The sequence below is a fragment of the Mastigoproctus giganteus genome, chromosome 10, assembly GCF_048544385.1.
Source record: "Mastigoproctus giganteus isolate SK-2022 chromosome 10, ASM4854438v1, whole genome shotgun sequence".
Taxonomy (NCBI): Eukaryota; Metazoa; Arthropoda; class Arachnida; order Uropygi; family Thelyphonidae; genus Mastigoproctus; species Mastigoproctus giganteus.
The window spans coordinates 8,143,640-8,162,993 of record NC_143584.1 but is presented as its reverse complement, the minus strand read 5'-3'; the positions used below and the strand labels follow the sequence as shown (position 1 = coordinate 8,162,993).

General features: G+C 35.7%; 2 protein-coding genes across 2 annotated transcripts in view; both read left to right on the top strand.

The window, feature by feature from the left end:
- The window catches only part of LOC150078668 (uncharacterized), a 207,181-nt gene extending 193,036 nt beyond the window's left edge, over window positions 1-14,145 (top strand). Inside the window, exon 8 of the mRNA XM_090382218.1 lies at window positions 14,053-14,145. Coding sequence (XP_090238344.1) covers window positions 14,053-14,145 — 93 coding nt within the window. The remainder of the gene's footprint in view (window positions 1-14,052) is intronic.
- The window catches only part of LOC150078667 (centrosomal protein of 89 kDa-like), a 124,616-nt gene continuing 119,341 nt past the window's right edge, over window positions 14,080-19,354 (top strand). The window contains exon 1 of the mRNA XM_090383612.1: window positions 14,080-14,166. Coding sequence (XP_090239738.1) covers window positions 14,156-14,166 — 11 coding nt within the window. The 5' untranslated portion in view covers window positions 14,080-14,155. The remainder of the gene's footprint in view (window positions 14,167-19,354) is intronic.

Sequence of the window (19,354 nt, the reverse complement as noted above, 5' to 3'; positions counted from 1 at the left end):
TCGAAGCAGTGTGAGGTGGGTTGGAAAACTGCTAGCTTGAGGGAATACACGGACTAATAGATTATCAGTAGCAACTGGGAGAAGTGAAAGTGATTCTTGCAATGCTTCTATTGGAATAAGCAGCAGCCTGGAAAACAAGATGCAGAGTATTTCAGAGGCTGCTGGGAATCATTGCAGTACAAGGAAACACATGGGTTGTGTTAGTGTAGCTAAGAATAGGAACAGTTGCATGTACACTTGTGTGTACACCAATGCTAGGAGTTTGGTGGTAAATAAATTTAATGAATTTGAGGTGTTGGTCAAAACATCAAAGGCAGATATTGTTGGGATATCAGAGACGTGTCACACACATATAAGGAATGCAGAACTGGAATTTGGGGAGCACAATGTGTACAGGAAGGATAGACAGGATAGGAAGAGAGGAGGGGTTATGCTATTAGTTAAGAAACATAAAATCCAAGGAAGTGAAGCCAGTCGACATCTCTGGACAGTGCAGTGTCGAGTCAGTTTGGTGTGACATAAGCATTGGAAGATCAATATTGAGAGTAGGAGTGTGCTATAGGCCTAATGACTCTGATGAGTATAATAAGAAACTGTACAGGGAAATAGAGTGGGCCAGTAAATCAGGGAGTCTTATAATGGGGATTTTAATTTTCCAGATATTGACTGCAATTTGTGGGTTGGTCACTCACACATTAGCAAGGATTTATTGGATGATTGTTTTCTACATCAGCATGTTCGGGAAGCAACTAGAGGGAGTAACACTCTTGATCTGATTATCAGCAGTGATTCTTCATGCATTAAGAATCTGCAGATAAAGGAACCACTAGATGGCAGTGATCACAGTGTGCCGAAGTGGGATTTACTCAAAGAAGTAACTACCATCAGGGGTAAAGGGAAGGGTTTTTGCTTTCATAAAGGCAACTACGATGGTCTCAGAAGCATTGAAAGAACTTATCTTGGAAGCTACTAGGCTTTACATACAAACTGAGAAATATTGTTCAAGGTTTAGGCCTAAATGGATGTCAGATGAACTAATGAGACATATGGCAGAGAAGAAAAATGCATGGGTTACATATAAATTAACGTTTGACACAGAAGCCTATGATAGATATAAGCTGATCTGTAAGCTGATCTCAAATTACAAAGGAGGTTAGGCAGGCGAAGGCAGATTACGAGAAATCTTCGGTAAAGGATGCAAAGAAAAACAGCAAAGAGTTCTTTACTTATGTAAACTGTAGAAGGAAGGGGATGAATCAGATTTGTCCACTTGATATTGATGGTTAAACTGTTGATGATCCTGCTCAGGTAGCTAACAAACTAAATGAATATTTTGTATTGACATTCACACATGAGGAGTTATTCAGCGAGGGGAATTCCAGAGAAGTATTCAACTCTGGCAGTAAGCTAGATAATCTTGTGTAATAACTGAGAGTAAAGTGGAGGAGAATTGGTGAAGATAAACACAAGAAAGTCACCTGGGGTTGATGGGATCTATCCAGTTATATTAAAGGAGGCAGCAAAAGATGTAAGCAAACCCCAATGTGAAAAAAGAAGTAAGCAAACCCCAAAAAATGTGACCACAATTCACAAAGGAGGATCAAAGGCTGACATAAGTAATTATAGACCCGTGAGTTTAACTTCTGTTCCAGGAAAATTAATGGAGGCACTGGTTAAAGAAGCACTGCAGGGTCATCTAGACAAGTCCTTTGTTATAGCTCGGACACAGCATGGTTTTGTTAAGGGAAAGTTTTGCCTGACCAATTTGATTGGATACTATGATGTAGTCACAAAAGAACTGGATGCAGGGAATAACTTTGATATTATATATTTGCATCTTAGAAAGGTTTTTGATACTGTTGCACATGGAAGACTGCTGCACAAATTGGAGCAGTGTGGCATTGGAGGCAAATTGATGCTATGGATAAAGGGATGGTTGAGGGGGAGAAGACAGAGAGTGGTAATCAATGGACACTGCTCATCATGGATTAATGTTATTAGTGGAGTCCCTCAGGGTTCAGTGTTGGATTCATTATTGTTTTCTGTATTTATAAATGATATTGATGATGGTATATCAAGCTTAATGTCCAAGTTTTCAGACGATACAAAGGTTGGCAGGGTTGTTAAGGACACTACTGACGCTATTCTGCTTTAACAGGATCTGGAAAGGTTGAGCAGATGGGCTGAAAGATGGCAAATGAAGTTTAACATTGACAAATGTAAAGTACTACATATGGGAAACAGCAACTCCAGAGCAACGTATGAACTCTGCGGTACTACACTGACAGTGGTAGAGAATGAAAAGGATCTGGGGGTAATTGTGCAGGCAGATATGAAGTTCTCTTAGCAGTGCAGACTGGCTGCAAGAGTAGCTCATGGTGTCTTGTCAATGATATACAGAAATTTTTCTAGCAGGGATAAGGAGGTGATTATTCCCTTGTATAAAGCAATGGTCAGGCCACACCTTGAGTACTGTATACAGGTCTGGAGGCCTCATTTCAAGAAGGATGTAGAGCTGCTGGAATGAGTACAGAGAAGGGCAACAAGATTAGTGAATGGAACAAAGGGTTGCTCTTACGAAGAAAGGCTTAAGTTTTGCAAATTACAGTGTCTGGAGACTAGGCACTGGCGAGGTGATCTGATAGAGGTGTATAAAGCCTTGAATCGTTTGAGCATGCTCAATGCTGATGGGATTCTTCCTCTTCCTCTTCCTCGGAATAATTATCTGAGAGGGCATAAATTCAGATTGAGGGAAGACAGATGTAGGATAGATGTGCAGGAATTTGCCTTTAGCCAACGGGTAGTTGGTTGGTGGAACAGACTTCCATCCCTTGTTGTGGAAGTTGATAGCCTAAATAAATTTAAGGCTCACCTGGACAGGTATTTCGAACAAACGGAGGGGTGAAATGGAAGTGTTTTTTTTTTTTTTTTTTCCTTTTTGATGATGCTGCATAGGCTTGCTTTCTTACATCATATGTCTCTACTAATGCTAATCTGTCATTGTAGAAGTTGATAGCTTAAATAGATTCAAGGCAGAACTAGACAAACATTTGGAGCGAACGGATGGGTGCAATTAGAAGATTTTTTTTTTGTCTGATGCTGCATAAGCTTGCCTTCTTGCATCATATGCCTCTACCAATGCTAATTCTAATAATATTCAAACCTCTTAAATCTGGAAAACTTGGAATCTGATCTTTGCTAGATATTGGAATTTTTTGGTCATATAATAGTCATACATACTACAACTTATTGTATTAGTACTTCAGTATATCCAGCATCTAGGGTAAGATATAGTATGTTCGAACAGTAATAATAAAATAGAATAAAATAAAGTAAATTTATTAAAGTAAATATAGAATACAATTTATTCTATAACTCTACGAGTTGTAGAATAAATTGTTTCCCTTTCACTGATAAAATAAATTAACAAAAATGTTATTTTATGACAGGATAACTTCAAAATAACATGGTAGAATAAACAATCTTTGATTTTTTTTTTTTTTTTTTTTTTTTTTTTTTATCAAATTCATATCAAATGTAGATGGATGAAAGTAGCTGTCTCAGTGTTTAAAGTGGTTTCAAATGTGTGACAAACCACACATTTGAAATCCACCTTTGAATTCTTTTTAAATGATCACTGCCAATTGCCTAGCAACAGCACTTGGTGGAGTTCAACTAAACCCAGTACTGGAGGAAAGGGACTTGGGTGTTACGATACAGTCAGACATGAAATTCTCTGAGCATTGTAAACAGGTTGCAAGGAAGGCCCATGGTGTCCTATCGATGATCTATCAAACTTTTGCAAGTAGAGATAGGGACGTGATAATCCCATTATATAAGGCTTATGTTAGACCACACTTGGAATACTGTGTTCAAGTATGGAGACCACACCTAAAGAAAGACATTGAGCTTCTTGAAAGGGTGCAAAGACGGGTAACTCGCCTGGTGAGATCGGCAAAAGGGCGTCCTTATGAAGAAAGACTTCGAATATGTGGGTTGCAGAGTTTGGAAACTAAACACCTTAGAGGAGATTTGATTGAGGTGTTTAAGGCTCTGAGAGGCATCAGTATAATGAATGAGGACGAAATTTTCAAGATTATAAATGATGCTAGAACTAGGGGACATAAATTCAAGTTACGGGGGGAAATGTTTAGATTGGACTGCAGGAAGTTTTATTTTAGCCTGCGAGTTATAAATTACTGGAATAAATTGCCTTCATGGGTGGTAGAGGCCGACAGTTTGGGGAAATTCAAATGTCATCTGGATAGTACTTTCGGGTAAGGGAAGCGCGTAGAATGATAGGTTTAATTTCCTTTTTTTTTAAATTTTTTTTTTTTTTTATTAATTATTATTATTTATTTATTTATTTATTTATTTTTTTTTTTTTTTCGCTGGTGCAGCATAAGCCATAGGCTTTCCTGCACCATGCGGCCCTTACTAATACTAATACTAATATTTAGAGTAGAAAATTATGGTGATATTGTAAAGAAATGTTGGATGCTTTTAGAAAAACAGGCTGCAATGTTCCCTTAAAGATAACATTTTATGCATTGATTAGCATTCATATTAGTACAGTTGAAACCCATTATAACACGATTCTCGGGGTCCAAAGAGTCATGTTGTGATATAAGCGGGATCGCGTTAGAAAATTCTAGCCATTTTTCAGCATTCAAACTTCATACGTATTATCAGTTTTGCCTGTCTCTGTTTTTTTTTTTTTTTTTTTTGTGTGATAATTGCAGTACTAAGTCTAAGAAAAATCAATCAAAGAATAATAATGGAGATAATGCACGATTGCATTGTTTCAGTCTGAGGGGTTATGGTTATGAGTGTATATGTGCTGAGAGAGCTCAATATTTCCTTGATGTGTCTGGAAACTATTAACAGTAGTAGGCATGTGTATTTGCAATGGTGGACAATCCAAATTTATTGGTAATACTCACAATGTAACATGAGTTACAATCGGGTTGACATTTGATCAAATAGACTTAAGTTATTAATGTCCTAAGTGTCATATATGCCGGTTTATTTATATTTGTTAAAGGGGATTCCTAATTTATTATAAGTGGAGAAAATTATAGAAATATCAGTGTTAGTAAAGTAAAGTGTGTTAATTGTCTGACAGCACCAGGGATTTCCCCCCCCCCCATCTCCGCATTGTGTACTCTGTTTTTGTGACACAGAACTCTGTGGAGGCCAGAGATTTAAAAAGTGTGTGGGGGAGTGGAATGTCATGTAGTGTTATGTTCTGTTGTTTCTCTCATCATTTAGCTGTTGGGTCCCTATTGGGACCCACCGTTGCCCACACTTTGCCATGAGGAGGCAGGTCAGGCACCCAGTAGATTATTTAAGTACTCTGGCAGACCGTGCCACCTAATTTCCAAGGATTTCAGTGACAAGGCCTATTTATAAAAAAAAAAAAAAAATGGTGGGGGGGGGTTTGAACACTAGAATTTGGAAAGGCCAAAAGAGATTTTCGAGAGACGGTTGAATTTAGACATTGATTAGAATTTGGCGGCATTGTTAAGGGAGCATACTCAGTCAGTTTAGAGTGTGTGTGTGGGGGAGACTGAAGATTGGGGGGAAACAGGTAGAAGGATGGGGACGATAGAGTAGGCATCCCCAAAGCGGTCAATGGGGACTAGCCCCCACCAGGCAAAGTATGGGGGAGGCAGGGAGGGGAGGAGACAGAGACCCATATCCCCCCTGCCTGGGGATGGGGTTTTAAGGGAACTGGGTTTGAGTAGTCAGTTCAGATCGCCAAATGGAGTGTTGTGTCAATTCCAGTAGGATGGTCAAACTGCCCATCCTGCTCCGGGGATAGGATATGTTCATTGACAGTGGGGAGTGGGAGAGAGACACATTTACTTAATTCCTAATCTGCATACTCACTCTGCTTGCATTCTATTTTTATACTTTTTTCTTATATTATAATATATATATATATACACACACACACACACAGTAAACCCTCGATTTAACAGACTAATAGGAAAGAAGGGGTGTCTATTAGTGCCGAAAGTCTGTTAAATTGAATGTAACCTGGGGGGGGGGCATTTTTATTGTTCTTAATGTAAAAAAAGCTTTAATAGAATATACAGTACTGTACAATATAAACTTATATTGCAATTTGGCCTTTGATTTACGGGTATCAGAAACAGTATTTTTTTAACGCCTTAAATTTCACAAACACATACTACTGAGACGCCTTGTTCTAATTTCTCAATTAGCTCTAATTTTTGTGCCGCATTTAAGTTCACACGCTTTCTTTTAACTCCTCTATCACTTGATGCCATTTTAAATTGTTAGGATTGCAAAATTATTTAATAAATAAAGTCACAATTCAGAAATCACAGAAACACTCTGTGTACAACCTGACTGCACAATAGGTTGAGGCAGACCGAGACCGAAACAAAACGAGTCGGTAGACCTGCAGTGTAGTGTCCCGGGTCACATTCAGCTTGCAAGTCACTGCCTGCTCTTATCTGTAATCTGGGAAAACAGCTATTTGAACAAGTTTTCAGAAAGAATAAAAAATAATTTTCTGAATTTATTATAAAAATAAAAGTAGGTAATTATCAAAACAATAATGGAAATAAGTAATCATTATTAATTTTTAATTAATAATGACACTGAAGTTTTGTATAACCTAAAAAAAATAATATGGTTGCGATTAATATGTACATTACTATATTATTATTTGTCTGGTCCATTATTAAATCCGAAATCCGTTATATTGGGGTCCGTTAAATCGAGGATTTACTGTATATATATAATTATTATAGTAAGAGTATAATTGGTACTATATAGGTACTCAAAGTGTATTAAAACATAGGCACAGAAGTACTATGCAGGGCATAAGGCCAAAAGAACCTATAAAGACTAAGATAACCTGTGCTGGTCTACATTGCTATACCCTAGAAATAAACTTATAATTAGCAATATTATATAAAATAGAATAAAATAAAATAATGAATATGTAGCTAATTATTGATATTCTGATACATTGAATGGAACTTTTTCAAGGGCTAACCCCGTTCGATATATCCCTACAATAATTAGCAAGGCTATCTCTTTCTGATTGTTATCAGAAATAATAAATATAAAGCATTTTATGCTAAATTTTAAATTTAACAGCAAACAGGCAAGATAACAGCTAGCCTAGTGCTAGCTGTTATCAACCTTCTGAGTATAGTCAATTCAGGGCACCACCAGGGGCGCCTCCGTAGCCAAGTGGGAAGGAGCAGCAGTGCATAGTACATGCTTCTTGATTAGACCGGGGTTCGAGCCCGTCACCACCAAATACGGAGGATGCGGAAAGGTCAGGGAATGACCACCGCATATCCTGGAGCAATATGGCCTTAGTTGCTAATGCTCCTAAAAACCAAATAACAAACAACAAACAAGCACCACCAGGGAACTGCCTGCTTCCCCGTTTTTTTCCCGCAGGATAGACAAGTTTGCTGTTTTTGTTAAAATTTTTGTCATAGTCAGTGCTTGCTTGTCCGGACTACAGTTGCCTTTATCTAGACCACTCATTTTCCTGTTTTTGCAGCTCGGCTGCTGTATGTTCTGCGAAAATCTGCCAGTTTGCCCTTTTAAGGTTATATCTTTTGATATCCAACAAGGAGTATTGGGTTGTTTGTAATTACCTGTTTAGTTTGAAGGAAATGGCTCTATGATCTGATGTGGTCCAGCCTGGACCACATCAGATCATAGAGCTGGATTATAAAATTACTGACTGGGGTGTCCAGCCAGCCTGGCTGGACACCCCAGTCAGTAATTTTATAAGCTGTTGAATTGGTGGCAAGAGTAACATCAAGGTCACTCTCCCACATGGTACTGCTAAAAGTTGGGAGGTTATTTGGTTGGTTTGGCACTTGAAAGGGTGAGTTACTGTATAATCTGAAAGCATCTGGCTGATGTGTGTGTGTGCCTACTCTGTCTTCCGTACGGCTATGCCATAAGGCTGACCGGCAATTGACATCAGCACACACATGATATTTGCAGTAGGTAGCAAGTCTGTAACTGCTTGTAGGTATTCAGTAGTTGGATTTATATCTTCACCTGGTCTGGAATATAATGAAATAATGTAAAACTATCCTACAGCACTGGTGATATGGACACACACACACACTCCCACTAGTGAGTAGAGGTGACCCACCTTTGTGACTGTAACATAAGGTCAGTATTTTTGACTGCTATCACTGTAGAAGGACACCTGAGGTGTATTCTATTATTTTATAGCCTCTTGGGTATCCCTGATTTATTATCTAAATCTCATCCAATTGAATGCTCAAAGAGCATTCAATTGGATGAGATTTAGAGTCCTAGTCACATTTATGTTTTCCATCTGGCCCATAGTTGGTCCTAGGTTGTATAAGTTTTACCATTTTTTTTTTTTATAACAGGGGCATTTATCATCCCTGATACTATGTGTATAGTCAGTCATCCATGCTGCCTTGCAGTAGCACATTTTGGCTGCTGAGACTTATTTTTGCAATTTTTGTAATCGTGGCCAGCTACTGCACAGTGACCACACAGGTTCTTTCTGACTGCAGTCTCTGGCAATGTGAACCATATTTATGGCAGTTAAAACATCTTTGGATAGGGAAATGTTCCCTAAATCTATGATTGGTCCAGCCAGCATAGATTCTCCGTTGTCCCTGCAATTATGTTGAGCTGTCCATTCCTTTTGTTTTTTGTTGCTCTTTTCAGCAGGAACTCAGCAGCAAATTCATCTGTTGTCATTTCATTGTTAAAGTTTTTGAAGTAAATGTCCATCATGAATTCTTTTTCTATTATTGACACAGGTACATCAAAGATTATGATATTTGCGTTTCTCCTTTTCGGTTTTTCTGGGAGCAAGCCCAGTTTTTCAACCTCAGGATGGTTTTCTATTTTTCTTAGATCTTCTTTGCTTGCTACCTCGATCAGGACTCCATTATTCCTGATTTTTCTCATGTTTATCTTTATTTATCTCAGATGAGGCCCCGACTTTGTTACCACTCTGTCCTTAACTGCCTCACTGGTTTTATGGATAGAGTCACTTTTTGCTTTCAGAATAATAATGTTGCTTTCCTTGTTTATATTAGGTTACTTAGTAGCTATTTGTTTAGCTTTAGTTATGTCCTGTTTGCCATTAACCTTTGTGGCTTGGGCATAGGTTAATGTGTTCATTGTTTTATAGTTGTTCTTCTCCTCAGTTGTAATCTCTAATTTTGATTTTAACACTTGGTTCTCCGTGTTTAATTCAATCAGGTGCTGCTCAAGCAGTGACCAACAGTTCACTAACTGCAGCTTAATTGCAGAAGTAATCCTGTTGTGTTTGCTTGTGCATATATTCTTCTAGATACACTCTGGTTTCCTTTGCCTGTTTGATAGGGTCAGTCAAATTTGTTAAGTAGTCTAGTTTTAGTTCTTCTTTCTTTTGTTGCAACTCTGGAATTTCTATAGTTTCTTGATTTTTCCCTTTCCTGCCCTTCTTAATACTGAGGAGACCAGCTATCCAGCTCATTACATTTTCCTCATTAATAGGGTCTTTCTCCTGAGAAAGCCCCTATTAATGCCATTTATTCGTATAATCATATAATCACATAGTCCTTCGACTGTCAGGGTTGAGAGAATTGGTCCTACATAAAGGTATGAGGTTTCCTCTTGTAGTTTTTAGTAGTATTCTAATTTATTTTAATTATTCATCTTTAAATTGTCACTCCTCTAAATTATGCTAATGGAATTTTTAATGTATCTTTACTAATAATCTTAAACTCAAAATCTTTACACAATAATATTTGACAGATTTACACCAGAAACCTAGATGCTTGAGATTTCGACATGAGCCCTTCCAGACTTATTCACTTCTTGTCTTTTCTTGATGTAAAACCCTGGCCATCGGCCATGAAAGGTCTTATTATTGCGTTTGCAATAAAGATTTATTTAAGTGTGCCTCATTATTGTAGAAGAATGAGAGACAGTAATTCCATCATCATTCTTCTCTTTCTTGCTGATTCCCTTCTATATCTGATTCTCTCTCTCTCTCAGGGTAACGTGGGAATTTGGCTGGTGCAGCATAAGCCTCAGGCTTCCTTGCACCATACGGCTAATAATAATAATAATAATAATAAGTGTCATTAGGCATCAACTCACTCATTATCACTTGCACTTTCAAAATGCATTGGTGGATAATCATCATTTATAATGACGACCATAATAATTTGGTTAATAATTTTTGTTAAAATATTAACCTTGAAAAACCAACATAAACCATTTTGGTCACTTGATATAAATAATGGAACAGTTACATTCGTCTCCTACTAGCAAAATTCCTGTTCTTCATTGATAAAACAAACATACTAGACTAATGAAAAAAACTAGCCTGCACTAGTGAAAAAAAAACAAAAAAAAACTAATGGCCTATTGCATATTTACTCCTAACTTTGTTTATTATCAACTGTATTTAGTTTGTATCCCAAGTAATAAGATAATTTGGGATTATTATTGGAACCTTACATTATTATTACCTTATTATTATGAAAACCTTACATTTCCAAATGTATTTTAGTTACCAGTTTTCAGACTAAATGAATAATTTATCACTGTTCTGTTGAAGCACCATACCTTAAAGTGCCAGTTCAGCATTCCGATGAGTTTATGTGAGGGCTTGAGGAACAGGATTGATGTCCTCAAAGAAATTAAAAAAAAAAGAGGGACTGATCAAGTACTCAGCTCCCCAACATAATGCTGGAGACTACACTCATACAAGACATGACACAGTGAAATCTTCCACAGCAGAATGTGCTGGATCCATGGAAGTATCTGCTTTTGGTGATTCATTTTAAAGAAAATTGGAAATATAATTTGTAAAAAGAATATGTGGAATAAGACTAAGGTGTGCCTGCCAGGGGCAAAAGTTAATGATATTGTACATTAGTTATCATCTCTTAAGGACACTAAAGCTGATATTATTGTACACATTGGTACTAATGATATTAAGAGGTCTGAGGATTTACTTTACAGATACAGGGACCGTTAAGAAAAGTCATGAGTTAGGATTAAATTTGAAAGTATCTGCAGTTCTGCCCAGACATGATAGAAGGGAGTAAAAGATGACTTCTCAATCAACTCGGCCCTGGACAGACTATAAAGCTCATGGGATAGAGTTTAATACTGCATGGCTATACAAGCATCTTGTGCTTGTGAAGTCTTTACCTCAAATTCTTTAAATTTATTAACTGTACCCTTAGCATTAGTATCCCAAAATTTTTATTTGGTAGGAGGGGGAGGGGTGGGTACTGAGATCAGAGGCACTGTTTTGAGCCAGTGAAAATTACCCAATTTTTTTTATTTGATTGAGTCACATGAGCCTAGTAGCAATCACTCCAACCCACATAAAGACAAACACACAAATAAACAAACCAAAAATAAAAGCACAAAGAATATGAAATATCTGATACAGAAAATCAAGAAATATCTGATACAGAAAAGTGCTACCAGGACAGGTAGAATCCAGATTTGTTGGCTGAATATTAATAGACGTTGATTGGAGATGCCCAATAAATCAGTTATAAAAGATAAATTTAACAAAATATTTTGTGGTTAATTTATTACATTATTAATTACATTAGTAAATTAATAGAGGAGTATACCTCAATATAGTAACGTGGAACACTTCCGTATGATACCCTCCAGAAATTAAAACGGAAAAAAACGAAAAAATCGACAACTTACCGGTCCATTAAAGTAAAATGTAAATAATTAAAGTAAAATATAAATAATTAAATAATCAATTGGATTTTCATTCCTGTGATCACGACAGTCGGTCGAAAAGCATTGTCAGCTTCAGGAAGGAAGATCGTTTTGAATATTTCGTTATTCTTTTAATTGCGTTAATTTGAATTTTAATCGTTTTGAATTGATTTTGAATTGTGTTAAATTGATTATTTAATTATTTATATTTTACTTTAATTATTTACATTTTACTTTAATGGACCGGTAAGTTGTCGATTTTTTCGTTTTTTCCGTTTTAATTTCTGGAGGGTATCATACGGAAGTGTTCCACGTTACTATATTGAGGTAAACTCGTCTTATTAATTTACTAATATTATTATCAACGTGAACATATTGAGTATTACAGCTCTGATTCATACTATCTAATTATTAATTACAGTAAATTTATAAACGCTTTATAGAATGATTTATGAGTTTATAAATTTTTATTTTCCTTTTGTTTCCCTTAAAAATGATGGGGAGGGGGATACAATTTTCATGCTGAGATTTTCAGTATCCTTCCTTGACTTAAATATGCTTCAGAACTAGTTCCTTTCAAAGAATATTGTACCCCCAGCATTGTTTCGTACCAAATGTCTTCTCTTTCTCCCTTATTTCAGTCTCATTTAATCAATTACTATAAAAAAACACAGTAAGTAGAAGAAATTTAAATACAGTAATTTACATTCATCTTATTTGAGAGCAAATTTTATTTATTCTATGAGGGCTGTTCAGTAAATGATCATAATTTTCTTTTTCACGACATACCTTTATTAATCATCCATATTTTGATGGTCCATTTCAGAGTAGTCCCCGTTTGATATTACTCCAACATTTCTGACATTCTTCAAACACCACACTGTGGAAGCCGTTTTTTTGAGATGCATTTGAGAATTGTCTCCTTTGTCTTTACAACTTTCAGATGACTGAAAACATTTTCCTTGCAGCTTTCTTTAACTTAAGAAGGAGCTTCTTTAACTTACTTGAGAGAAAAAAAAATTGCAGGTTGCAAGGTCAGGCTGTAGGGCAGATGAGGAAAACATCAGATATTAATGCTGGCTAATTACTTGACAATATGAGCAACTTGAGGTTTTGCATCGTCATGATGCAGATCTACCCACCTGCTGAGGTTGCGGTTGTTTGCAGTGAATGTGATTCTGCAAAGTGTGCAGTACGGTTCTGTAGTATGGTCCCATAAGTCGTATGACATGGTACAAAATACTGTAAACCATTCCATTCCTTGAATTTCAATAAAGAGATGACCATAGCCTTTCTGCAGAACCCACAACATTTTCTTTTTTCCGTGTTGGCAATGAATAGACTATCAACAGAGCTTTGTTGCTTACTCTCTGGGTTGAAATGATTTAGCCATGTGTCATTCGCTGTTATCATCTTGTACAGAACCTCACCATCTTCAGTAACCATCCGTTATAGCTCCTGACAAACCTCCATGCAATCTTGCTGTTGCTCGGTGTGATTAGTCTTGGAACCCACTGTGTACAAATGTGTCACATGCAAATGGGTCATGGAGAATACTGTGCATGCTTCCTACGGATGTTCTTAACATCTCTGTCAGTTGACTTACTGTTATACAACGATCTTCTCTCATGATTACAGAAGCAGTGTTTATGGTTTCTGTAGTAACTCTAGGACCGCAAATTTTTGTAATTGAATCAAATATTTTAAACCACCTGTGAACTGTGCTATATGGAAGGGTAGATTCACCATAAGCCTCTTAACATTTTATATGCTTCAGCTGATATTTTCTTGAGAGAGAGACAAAATTTGAGAGTAGCATACTGTTCCTTGCGTGTCATGTCCATTGTTACATAGGCAAAACTGAACAGGCATAAACTTGACTGACCACCAAGGTCATGCTGTGTGCACGAGTCAGCAGTGCAGTTGCTATGTGATGCAGATTGGTTTGGTCTAAAATTTCACAGATCAGCTGGAAATAGTAAGCAGTACAGTTGTTCATGAAAAATTATGAACATTCTTTATTGAACAGCCCTCATATCAGTGTTTAAAATCTGAAAACTTTTATCTTTTTTTTTTTTTTTTTTTGTTGTTGTTGTTGTTGACACCTTTATTGTACTTTAGTTAATAGAATGATGTTCCCTGCTTCATCCTTAGTGAATGGTGTTCTTCATTCTTTTTTTTTTTTTCTCTTTTCCTTTTTTTTTTTTTTCCTTTTTTTTTTGTGAAATATATTACAGTTATGATGAAAGTACTTGATATTTATATATTACAGTTAATCAAAGTTCAGTATATGGTATTCTTAAACAGGAAGAATTCGTGACTCTTGATAAGAAAATAAAAGACATTATAGAAGAAAATAGAGAACTCTGGACAACAATTCAAGATTTTTCATCAAAATGAAATAAGTCATATGAAAGAATGGTAAGATATTATTTGTATTACTAATTACAGGGGTCTGTTGATGAAAGTTAGTGGCATCCATAATGCATTACATTATATTGCATTATTTTGTATCTGTATCCAATAACTGCACGCTTCAGTGCCTTTTGAAAATCAATTTTCTCAACATTGAATTTAATCAGATAATATAACCATTATTGCACATGCTTATTTACTATATACTAGTTGTATCCGGTGTAACATACGCCATCTTTCTGATTATGGTGTAAATAGTTTAATCTAGATCCTTCAGTCTTCAACATTCTTGTTTAGCAGTGATATAATTCTACAGCAGTCACCTGTGGGGTATATGCATATGTCTCTATTTGTAGGTGGTACCCCATCTTCTCCAACAAATATTGCAGCAACCTTCGTTTTGGATGTAGGTGCATTATATCATCTCTTATCTAAGTCCAGGTCTTCTATAAATGCCATGTGCACATTCATTGTTGGATGTTTGGGTTATTTGATGCATTTGTTTATATGACTCAGCAAATGGGTTAACTTGTTGCAGCATCTTGCCCAATTGTTGCATTACTTCCACCATATTCTTCCATTGGTTTGATTGTTTTTCAAGCTGTTTTGTTGTCGCTTCAGCAGAATCAAAAATATAAAGTTGTTCATATCCTGACTTATTTGCCTCATTTGGATATAGCAGTGAGACCAAATGGTAAATCTGGCTCTGTATTCTAAAATAGTATGGACCATTTCCAGGCAGTGATTTTATCTATGCGCCCATTGATGTGAATGCCATTGCTGAGTTGTACTCTCATATATGTTCTCCGTAGTTATTTGCTTCACTGTGTATCCTCTGTAAGCAGCTCTTGAATAGAGTAGGTGTCTCAGACAGTGGGTCAAGTGAAACCTTTCCATCATGACAGCATTTAGTGTATTTATTCAATGTGTTTAACACATGTCCCCAATATCTTGCATTGCAATACTCACAGTTGTAACACATATTTCCTATGTGATGCTCTTCCACATTAATTACAGCTTTGTTGATTATTTGCATCCAGTACTTCTATTTGATTAATCCTGTGGCGTTCCGCCCGTCTTCTCATTTCCAATCTTGCTTCTCTTTCTTCAATGTTTTCTATCCATCTTTGTAGTCATAGAGTCTCGTTTCAGTCTCTTAGTCTATTAGATCTCTCCTCTAATGTTTCTTCTACATTTCTAGTATTTCTTCTACATTTTTTCAAAGTTCTTACACACTGTTCAGCCATTTTTACACTTCTTAAAACTTAGACAGATAAAGTAAACATACGTTGCTAGCTTTCAGGCATAGATTGCCTTTCTTCAGTCAAAAAACGTTAGCAAAAATTAATAAAGAATGCCTGCTATGCTGGTCATGTGAAGTGAACCGCATGAACGGGTGCTGGCAACAATTAGCTGTTGGAAAATTTGGACAGCATGCCTAAGCGTTTTATATATATAGATAATCAGTTTATAGATAAGCACATAGGAAATTCATCACAGCTTTATGACATTATGTTGTCTTTCTTCATTTAATGTTTTTAAAGGTTGGTGTGATGGAAAATGATAAAGAATAGAATAAAATTTAACAGAATAAAAAAGGATTTTGTCTGCTGGGACCTCACATTATCAGGAACCAAAAGGGATTATTATTTCAATAATTTCTAAACCCTCTGTAGGGCTGGGTTGCAAGATTTTGGCCTTACCTTATTCAAACCAAAGTTACGTGAAGTACTTATCCAGTGTTGAGACTGAAGAACCAAAGAAAGCCTTGGAAGAACTTACCAACAAACTCCCAGATAGTTCTCTCTTGATGTAAATTAATAAGAATGTTGGAACAACTGTATCTTAACAAAGCAAAAGAAATAAAAATAAGTAAATAACTTGGCCTGTAATAAAGACTGTAAACCTGAATATTATATTTACCTATTTAGTTATAAAATTGGAAATGAGGGGAGGGGACAGCTGTCAGCATCTTAGATTTTTAAATGCGTTGTGAATTCACCTATTATGTTCTACAATTTAAAAAGATATTAACATGTTAGCAATTTAGGCAGAACTGTGGATAATGATATTTATGTTTAAGTTGAAAGTAGCCCAGGCTTTAGCATTGAGAACACAGTGCTTGATCTTCAGTGAGAGCAGAAAGTCACTTTATGATTGAAACTAATTGCAGTTAAAATACAAAATTGATTTCATTTCATTTGTTGCATCAAAATACTCCTGCAATCAGATATTCAGTGAAATTATCACATTCATTGAATTTCATTGAAGTAAAATAAAATGAAAGCAGAATATTTAGCATGCTATACAAAAACTGAAAAATTTTTACCTATTAACCACATGCTTAGCAAATAGCTTTTTCAGCATAACAATAATGAAATCAAAACATGAATCAGCAGATTATTTTACTACTCTCGTGTTACATTTTGTAGGAACTACTTTAACTGTGAAGATCAGAAAATAAGAAAGAATAACAAACAAACATTCTGATTACGTGCTCTTTCTATAAGTTATTATGTGATATTTAATTTTTATAAAGTATTATTTCTACTGATTTATATTATTTTGTTAAAGAAATTAATGAATATTAAAAACTTATTTTATTAAAAACTGTTATTTTAAGTTGGGAACTACTGGTCTAATCATTGCTTTATACAATAGAATAATTATGCCTAAATTTCTATGGGCAGAATATATCATGAACAAAATTACATAAGCTGTTCTAGCCACCTGTCTGCATTACTGAGAGGGCTTTATATTAAACTACATAATTACATGTCTTATTAGTTGAAAATGATGTGAGGAAGCAAGCTTACACAGCATCAAGGGGGGGGGGAACTGCCCATCCCCTTAAATAATATGTCTATTATTAATTTTTCCTATCTTCAGGAGGATCTATCTTCAGCAACAGTGGAAGTCTGTCATTCTTCCAAGATACTAGTCCCATCTAAATTGTGGACTATGCAGCAGAGGAATGGCAACCTGGCTGCATTATCTGCCTTAAACACTATGGATCTCAGTCATTGTAAGATAAACATTCATGCTGCTGTGTCCAGGGTAACCGATGCAGCTGTTCTTATACCATGGAAAACAGTTGTGAAGAAAGCTATATGGTCAGCCAAAACTCAAATATATCTCTCAACGCTGAACGTAAGATCGCTTTACAAGCCCTGGAAAATAAAATTGTTAGAAGAAAAAGAATTGAAAAAGATCAAATGGGACAGTGTAGGAATGTCAGAGAGACATATTGGACAGAAGAAGGAACACTGGATATGACAGAAGGAAGAATATTTTACTCAGGGAGAAAAGACAACATACATAGAGAAGGAGTCGCTTTCATAATAAAGAAATATCTATTAAATTCAATAATAGAAATTCACCCACAGAGCTCAAGAATGGTAAGTTTAAGAATAAAAAGGTAAAGAAAAAGGAATCTTCATAAAAAAAATCTAGGTATACGCCCCAGACTCCTCACATGGCGATACAGAGACACCTGCCTTCTCTTCAGACCTACAAGAAACCATAGATAACACAAACAAAAAAGATATTTTAATAATAACGGGAGACTTTAACGCAAAAGTTGGAGGCTTTTCGACAGATTTCAGTGACGTATTAGGAAAGTTCGGGATAGGAAATAGAAATGAGTGAGGAGAAGAACTATTGAACTTCTGCAAAGAAAATAAACTATTCATCACCAACACACTGTTCTACCACAGATCTCAACATAAGTATACATGGACATCACCAGATGGAAATACAAAAAACTGTATTGACTACATTTTAATAAATAACAACTGGAAGTCATCCATTCAAAATGTTAAAACTCTAAGAAGTACAGATTTTGACACCGACCATGAACTGCTAGCAGCAACAATTAAATGGAAATTTAAAAATACAAAGCCAAAAAACAATAGAGCAACATTAAATATATCACAATTTGAAGAAGATAAAATAAAGGAAATTTATGGGAAAACACTACAAGAAAAATTAAAAGATATAAACTATTCATTAGGATATTCTATTTTCAATTATCTGTGGAAAATATATGGGAGAAAACTAAACAAATGACTAAAGATGCAGCCTTAGAAACCTTGGGAACAAAACCACAACCAAATAATCCTTGGATTAAATTTTAGATGTATGGACGGAAAAAAGACAAATGAAAAACCTCCTAAACATAGAAAATAGTCAAGAAAAAAGGAAAAAATATAAAACCCTAAAAAACAAAATAGACAATCTATGTAAAGCTGCTAAAAGGAAATGGTTGGAAGACAAAGCAAAGCAGTGCGAAGAGGAAAATAAACGTCACGACTCTAAAACAACTTACCGGGTCATAAAGGAACTCTAAAACATATATCCCGAAAACACTGGCGATGAAAAATAAAAACAGGAAACATGCAAGAAATTAAAAAAATATGGAAAGAATATTACCAAACCCTGTTCAAAGGGGAAGGAAAAAATGCTCTTGCCTTAGATAATAGAAGAGATAAAGCACCCTCAATAACAAAAGAAGTTCAGAAAGCAATTAGCCAAATGAAGAATGACAAGGCATTCTTCATTTGGTATTCGGAGGCAATGCAGTGTTAAAATACCTCGCACAATTGTTTAATCTAATTTTATTTACAGGTGATATACCAGAAGACTGGTAAAGTGGAATAATAGTACCTATACACAAAAAAGGAAGGCACTTCTGTAGCCAGGTGGGAAGGAGCAGCAGTGCATAGCATACGCTTCTTGATTAAACCGGGGTTCGAGCCTGTCACCACCAAATACGGAGGAAGCGGAAAGGTTAGGGAATGACCACCGCAATATGGCCTTAGTTGCTAATGCTCCTAAAAAAAAAAACAAATAACAAATAACAAAAAAGGAGATAAAAAAATTCTCAGAATTATAGACCCATTACCCTTTTAAATCATATATATATAATATTTATAAGGATCTTACAAAATAGGATACTTAAAACATATGAAGAAACAATAGGGGAAGAACAAGCAGGATTTAGAAAAGACAGATCAACAATAGACCAAATATTCACGCTAAACATTATTGCAGAAAAATATTGGAATAAGAAGAAACCTCTTTATCTGTGCTTCATCGATTTCAAGTAGGCATTTGACTCTGTAAACAGAGAAAATTTAATGAAGCAACTACAAAAAATCCCCACTTGATCATGAAATAATCATGTTTGTAAACA